The 8,252-nt window shown below is 40.1% G+C and overlaps 1 protein-coding gene across 1 annotated transcript in view; it reads right to left on the bottom strand.

Moving 5' to 3' along the window:
* Positions 1-2,307: 2,307 nt before the first annotated feature.
* The window catches only part of LOC124636566 (visual system homeobox 2-like), a 79,757-nt gene continuing 73,812 nt past the window's right edge, over positions 2,308-8,252 (bottom strand). The window contains exons 7-9 of the mRNA XM_047172702.1: positions 4,557-4,687; positions 3,716-3,898; positions 2,308-3,271 (exon numbers count right to left, since the gene is read on the bottom strand). Coding sequence (XP_047028658.1) covers positions 3,131-3,271; positions 3,716-3,898; positions 4,557-4,687 — 455 coding nt within the window. The 3' untranslated portion in view covers positions 2,308-3,130. The remainder of the gene's footprint in view (positions 3,272-3,715; positions 3,899-4,556; positions 4,688-8,252) is intronic.

Here is an 8,252-nt window from a genome sequence, read left to right as displayed (position 1 = left end):
TATACATGTTGTTTATTCATCGGAACAACTTGAATTACGATGATTTTCACATTACTTAAGTTGCTTTAGATTTGTTTAATTTCAATAAATATATTACAACTCTATGCGTAAGTACAGCAGCAACGATACTTGCTTCTAACTTTATTTATTTATAACCTATGAGAACGTGTCGATGTCGATACATGAACGTAGAACGTCAATATGACGTTGGAGGCTGAGAATTACTTGGACTGTAACCCTAATATGTGCCCAGCCCATGAAGTTAATCCTAGGTTCAACAATTCTTTTCTGGAAACTAAGTACATTTCAATTAAGTCGTAATACAGCAGTTTTGCTCAGTGTTCATATTATCACTGATAGATTTGTTTCGTTTACAATATAAAGTGCGTTCTTCAAGCGGATTGCTATGAGTTTTAATGTAGGCGCATTCTTGAGCGACTAACGAGGACACGGTTTATGCGACCAACATATTTAATATAAAAAACTGAAGCAGTTATGATTTAACAAAACAAAATTACTTAGTCTTTACTAAAGTATTGACATATCTTTCGTCCCACTGCTGGGCACAGGCCTCCTCTCACATGGAGAAGGACATATCTTTCGAGTTATTGAGTGAACCGCCTTTATTTCGGTAGGCCTTTTTAAAAATAGTTTGAAGAACATTCTAACAAAGAACACGTAAGTACAGAGCTACAGATATAATAAGTATTAAGAAAATATAGATATTATAGTCTTTATGGAATGTTTCGATGTTCATTCGATTCAATAGCGAGTCCTCAAAATATGGATCCCATTTAATTTAGGTTAGGTCATAGTGCATGATCTAAGCAGGCTGGTTTTCATTCAAGGCATTTTAGTCTTAGGCGATCATTACAATTGTAACTTTACTCCCATGATGTTACTTATGTAATTAACTTACGATTGACAATGGGCAAATCAAATTTTAAACCCCTTAGTCCCCTTTAACCCGTAAGTCACTTAGGTATACTTAGATAGATTAGTGGTGGATGGTTTCCCAAGTATTAGAACTCGCTGTACACATTTAGAGCCAATATAAATACAATATGAAGTGACATGTGCCATGCCATCGACACGACAGAACTAGTGCTGACACTAAGGCGGCCAACTTTCCGAAAACTGAATGCGGGACTTAACCTTTCGTGAAAAGGGGGGGGGGGGGGCATTGAAAAATGATCGGACGGAACTGATAAAATAAAAACCGTAAGCAAAAAGCTATAATTTAACCTATCAATATCGTGTCACAGCGTGCACTAATGTCTTATTTTCAAAATCATTAGGCCTCACGAGTTCAGTAATAAATAATAATAATAAGCCCTGCAGGGCATCTGAGGCGGATGACGGGGAGTAGCGACCCCGCGGGGCTATATATCCGAGTGCTCCAGGGAGAGTATACTGTCCCCCATCTCCGGCCTGCCGGAGTGAAGCATGACGGGGGATAGGTCTCCCGCCTCTTGGCTTGCCTTCATCGGCCGGTCAGAGTGGAGTCGCTAGAGCAAGGTTAGTCCTGCTCGGAGGGTAGGTGCCTCGTGGTAAGTGGCGAGTGGGCTGGTGATGCTGGACCCACAGGGAGCGCGTGATCTGCGTTTAAAGTCCGCCGAGGTATCCTCACCCTTCTCAGCCGCTCATGTCCCTGTTGCCCACTTGTTGCTTTTCAGTGACTGATTCCCGGGGGCCCAGTAAGTGAGTTGGCGAGTCTCCACCTGCCATTTTAACATGTATTTAATACATTGTCATCGGCAGGTGCCATAGTTCCCGTAGTTTCCCCATTCCTAGTCCATTAGCATCCCATCACAATAGCCCAAGTAGTTTTCATCCATAGTTAGCAATAGTTTAGCACAGAACCGGGGATTGTCCTTGGGTACATTTCTATAGTGTATACAGGGATAATCGTCGGTTTTGTGTCACCATTTCATTAAAGTTGTCTCAAAAGGGCTTCAGCGTGTTGGCTTCGGCCCCACGTTCGCCTCCCAAAAATCCGGGACTCTATAGACCCGAGGTCTGGAAGAGACATACATATAATAATAATGTCTGGACACATTTTCACACACGGTCGGTTAGCCCCATGGTAAGTTATTAATTAACTTGTGTTACAGTAGAAATAAAGAGAACGAGATTATATTATAGGTAATCTGTGTGTAGAAAAATAGGGATGCGGGACATGCGGGACGCATACAACGTTTTGCGGGACTATTTTACTAATAATTTCAAAACGGGATTTCGTCAAGCATTGCGGGACGGTCCCGCAGAATGCGGGACGGTTGGCCGCCTTAGCTGACACCGGGGTTCACTTTCGTTGTACACATTACTACTTACAGAGATGTGTGCTTCACACCTAGAGATATTTTGTCACTGGTATTCACGGAAAAGGTAAGTCACACAGTTATGTAGTAAATACACAATTGGGAAATCAAAGGAGGATGCAGGAAATTCGAATTTTCATAATTATTTACAAAAAGTTTTTTTTTAGATAAACGATATTGAATAAATCCAGGAAAGCAACACATATCTCTGTTGAAAGAAATAAATAAACATATAAGTTATATCGAATTGTACTAACAGATACCATAGCCAATATAAAGTAACGACAGTTTGAACTTAGACACGTTTAGTTATAGCTAGTTGATTTACATAGTCTTTTCCTTGCCTCCGACAAACTTACACTACGCACAAATATATCTAAGTAATATTAAGGAGTCATCATACAATATTATTGAAGGCATACGAGTTGGTGAACTGAGGAATCACGTAAATTTTCAATTAAGTATCATTATTAAGTGTGATAATGACATTCGACGTCTTAAGACATTGTAGCTGGCTGATCCCAATTATTTCGTACCAGTTCACCAACTCGCATGACACATTAAATCTAAGCTGGGGAACTTTATACATTGCATTCGGTCTACACAGATAAATACTTAACTAGGTATTGCACGAGACGGGGCTACTAATGTACATAATTACACGCGTGACTCACGCACTTCCCTACCACAGAGCAACTGGCACTCAATGTACACACACAATCTTTCACTGTAGTCTAGGGAATACAGTAACGCAGCACTGATGTTTCGAGGTTCGCGGGTGTTTAGAGGTGTTCCTCGCTGGGTGGTGGTCAGTATAGATGGGCGAGCTGGTGGTGCGCGGGCGGCGGCGCCTCGGTGCCCACGTCGATGTCGGCGGGACCCTCCTCCTCCGCGCTGCCGGCGCGAGGGACCCGCACCTGCAACCCACAGCCTGCTCGTAAGTATTGCAGCTACGACACAGGTAAAGTGACTTCATCAGTATGCGGTTTAATTAAAGTGGCTGTTGAGATTTATAAGCGATGGAATCTGTTAACCGTGAAAGAAAATCAAAAACGTAGATGAAATAGACTCTCGATATTGTACCCAACGAGAGTCTCTTTCCTTGGCATTGAAATTGAAATTTTTCAGAGTCCGATAGAAAGGAATTAACAAACAGAAACTCTTTTGGGCAGAAAAAAAATGGGTAAAAGTTTAAATATTGTATTGCAATTATCAGAACTGCACGGATTAAATAGGCCTTGTATACAATCGGTAAGTAAAAGATACGATTCCGTAATGATATTTCGATATAATATATTGTAGTCTTTCGCTTGATATTATCACATAAACAACATTAGCTAGAACCGCTCCCACAGCTCCTAGGTATATCCGAGTTAATATAAACTGTGGTTTACCTGCAGCAGCATGTTATGGTTGAGTATCCTGGCCTGGTGCTCCTGCGCCTTGGCCCGCAGACACGCGATGCTGTTGTTGCGGAAGGCCTCGGCGTCCTCGTACAGCTCGCGGCCCGGCTCGGGCGACGCGCGCCCCTTCGCTGACGATGATGCTGTCGTCGAGCTGGCTGGCGAGCTCTGTGCCTGCGGGGGGAAGACAAGGTTAGTGTTTGGATCTGGAGCACCTTCATATCGGACACTCTGTCGCTGTTTCATATATTTTTTTAGCTTACAAAACTCGAAATCCTTAAAATGTGAGATAGGCTAACGTGACATTGGCTATATATTAAAATTAAAGTGTCAATTTGCGGTTTTTAAACATCACAATTCAAGAAAATCCCAAATAAAATTGGGATAATCTTCACCATATGGAGGATGACTTTAAGAAACCATATTTTGATACTACCACGTCTAAAAAAAACAGAAATAAGACGTACATATTTAACAAACTCAACAATGTTAAAATGTAATCTCTATCTAAGTATAATGCTGGAGCTATCGTCAACAACAAAATTCCCAGCGACCTTATACCGTAACCCCACACAGATGGAAAACTTCATAGTCGGAATTTGTTTTAGCTTCAAATCCTACAAATCTGTAGTTTATACCGCTAGCTTCGAGGTATGTAGGTATCTATGGATTTTTGTTACTCTTTCACGCGAAAGCGTATGGAAAAAAATCGACAGTATTACCAAGGTAGGTATCAATCAGAATAACATATACTTTAACTCTGTGGTAGAAGTATTTCCTTCAAGAACTGGGCGAAACCACCAACATGAAATAATAAAGAGTGTATCCTCACCTGAGCATCATGGTTATCATGGTGGTGCGAGGAGGCGGAGGTGGGTCTCTCGGGCTCCGCCTCGGAGCCCTCGCGCTCCGACCCCGACTCCTTGAGGTGCCGCGCCGCCTCGATCGACTTGCGGTGCATGCCTGGGGGCAGAGCTAGTGTTGTCATGTGGACTGTAGGTAACAGATCTGCTAGTGATATTGTGTGGAAGAAAGGTGCACTGTTCTTGGGACTTTGACTTGGGATTGCTCTTGAGATCAAACTGTTTTATATAGAACTAGCTTCTGCCAGCGGTTTCACTCGCATCCCGTGGGAACTACCCGTACCGGGATAAAAAGTAGCCTATAGCCTTTCTCGATAAATGAGCTATCTAACACTGAAAGAAATTTTCAAATCGGACCAGTAGTTCCTGAGATTAGCGCGTTCAAACAAACAAACAAACAAACAAACTCTTTAGCTTTATAATATTAGTATAGATTAGTATAGATTAAAACGTTGTCATATTGTCAACAATTTTTATTATACTGAGGGGCTTTGATTGCTCCGTCCTCAAATAAAACGACTTAATATCAGATTACATGAAGATCTTAACTTTTCCGATAGTGACCACAGAAAATATTTGAAAATCTTTTTCAAGTGAATTGCTTTGCTGTACACATGTGTGAGAACAGAGGTAATGTTATGATGTGGTCAATAAAACTACGGTAGCTTGTGATTAAAATAAAAGTAATCGACAGCTCTGCATGAGAGTGAAAACATGTATAAATTATCATGAAACTACATGAAATTCGTATGATTATAAACTAAAATCGTTCCCCTCACTTAAAATTATGATATCATTGTACATTCCGGAATAGATCCCTGTTTTACAAAACAAAGGATTTTTGAGTGTTATAATTTGCTATCCTGAGTTTGTTAGCCTTTCCAAGAATCTAATAATATTCACATCGTCTCTCGAACACTTCTAACCTATCTAGACAGAGTTAAATATCTTACCTACAGCTTATCAATGCGGAATTTTGTCTTTATTGTCCTAAACCTCGATACAGAAAATCAAACGGTTGTTGTTCTTGTTTCATATTAGTTGTTTGGTATTGCTTGTCAGCATTAAGGAATATGAAACAGCATAATAAAGAACCCTAAGCTAGACATTATGTAAAACTTATTCATCCATACACCTTCAGACTCCACGTAGGTGCTCTTCACACTGCCCCGCATCACGCTGCATCTTGCGTGTCGACGCACCTACGCGCGTTCCTGCGGGAGTGCAGATCTGCATCATCGTGCGGGTTTTTCACGCACTCACGCGCGTAGGTGCGTTTTGTAAATTCACGCACAGCGAGTTCCATTTTCAAATATACACGTCACGCCCATTCAAAATCACGCGCGGCATTGCGGGATTCAGTGTGTCATACCTTGCGTCTCGCCCCGCACCTACGCGCGGGGGTGCGTGTTTCTCCGCATGTATGTGCGTGATCCGCATGAACGCGCGTGGATGCATTTTCAGTGTGTTGGACTATGCGTGTTTTCCATACAAACGGAGATATTTCCATACAACGGAAAAAAACGCATCCACGCACTACGCTGCATCATGCGGGGCAGTGTGATAATCGCCTTACACCGCAGCGTCGCATAAGAAGTAACTTTTACGACTGCAACCCTCGACTGTACTGAGGGCAACATTGTCGTGACCCTCACCACAGCACAGCATCCACCGTCGCGTCAGTACGACGTGAAATGTTAATGAATGATATGCGCGCGGTGATGGATGGCGCGCCCTGAGGAATTGCTAATACGCGCACAGACGTTACGAATGTGCCGCGCGTGACGGCACCTCCACTGACGACACGCGATTTATTTCATTATTTACTGCTTCAAATATTCCGAGGTTGTGTTCAGTCATATTTATGAATGTGTGATCTATATTTTTTGGGATTGAGAAAGCTTTTGTCCCATTCATATGTTATGATAATCTGTGAAATGAGTTAAATTGACCCTACATCACTATCGATGTCAATTTCTTTTTTTAATGATGAATTGAATTAGCGAAACAATTCGCGTAGAAAGTCTATGTTACACGCAGCATGCAAATAAAAGTAACCAAGTGTATTACTATCCAATCGCATATAGTACAAGTTATAACTTTCAAGATGCTTTATTAACGACTGTTCCATGTGATCAAAAATCAACCTGTATCTTCAGAACATAATTTTCTTTTTCTTCTTCTGATAAATTCTCGCTGACTGAAAATAAAACAGAAAAATATCCTGAACTCTCGTCCTAAGCAGTATTAAGAGCAGCCCTGGTTTAATATCAGTGCGGTAGTATTTTTACGAGCGCAGCAGCGCGGCGGCGCATATCTAATCATGTCGGTTATTTACGTCGTGTCTGATGTACTGCGTGCAGTACATTCTAGCACGATGCAGCCTTGTTGTTTAAAATACCTCGACGTGGCAAATATTACATTATGAGGAATTATGAGGACGATGCTCTATAAATCGCTGCTCGGGTGACTGGGGATGAAGTATGAATCCATGCGAAGACATCGAAGAAACCCTTTTAACAGTTTGACCAAGTAACAAGTATAAATTAAGTTGGAATATAGGAGACTTTTCTTTTATCACGGCTTTTGACGAGTTTTTTTTTTAGTCACAGTACCCAATATAAGCACGGTATGTTCCTACAAGTCGCAAAAAAACAAAACCTATGTACCTACCAATATGATGGTCATGGACATAACATTCTTTGATATAACCTATAATCAGAATTTATACTCAGCATAGTATTATTTCAGATATTTGCAAGAGCTGGCTAGATTTTAATTCAAGAATGTAAAAAGAATAATAACGAGTTAGTAGTTTAGCTTTATCAGACTAGAAGATGCAGTTGAACTAGAAACAAGTTTATTCATAAAATCGCACTAACCGAAATTGAAAAAAAACCCACAAAGCACTATGTTTATTGTGTAAAAGTATCGGTTTTGCTTTACCTCTAGCAAAAAAATAAGTTTATTTGGAACGACGTCTCGGCAAGATGCCTAGACAGGAAATACGATTTCCCTATTAGTATTCAAGAAAACTTTATTATTATTTTTTCTTTGCCGTTAAGAGGAAAAACTTTTAATAAATCTTTAGTCCATTTCTTGTTCCTTCAAATATTTTCCATAGTTTTCTTAATATTTACATGTTTTATGTATTCAACAGCGTGTTAAGCATCGAATGTATTTAGATGCACGTATCTATGCTTTTAACAAGATAGATAGGCGTGGAAGACTAAATAATCTAAGGAAACATAAAGACATATCCATATCATTCGGAACTCGAAATCAAATAAATAGAAAATTAATACATGACATATGTGGTACAGCAGTAAATAGACCAATAGCTATTATCGATGAAACGATTCTTCTTATCAATTCTTATCACATAGACAAATTGAAAACCAACACAATGCTTTTTTAATCCGATTTTTTCCAATTCATTTTCAAGTTAAAAAAGTTCATCAATCTAAGTTGCATATAATTGTTCTATAAAACTACGTAGAGGTGTTGAGTGTAACACTTGTAAATATTGTCCGATTTAAAAATTCTTCACGGTTTTTTTGATCAGGCTACGGAAAGATGTTCCCCAGGAGAAACGGATAGTTGCTTATAAATCAGAGAAATAGGTGCACAAGGAAATATAGTGTTATATCTGCCATTTTCTGTTA

The sequence above is a fragment of the Helicoverpa zea genome, chromosome 14, assembly GCF_022581195.2.
Source record: "Helicoverpa zea isolate HzStark_Cry1AcR chromosome 14, ilHelZeax1.1, whole genome shotgun sequence".
NCBI classification, from domain to species: domain Eukaryota; kingdom Metazoa; phylum Arthropoda; class Insecta; order Lepidoptera; family Noctuidae; genus Helicoverpa; species Helicoverpa zea.
This window is presented reverse-complemented; position numbering and strand designations above follow the sequence as displayed.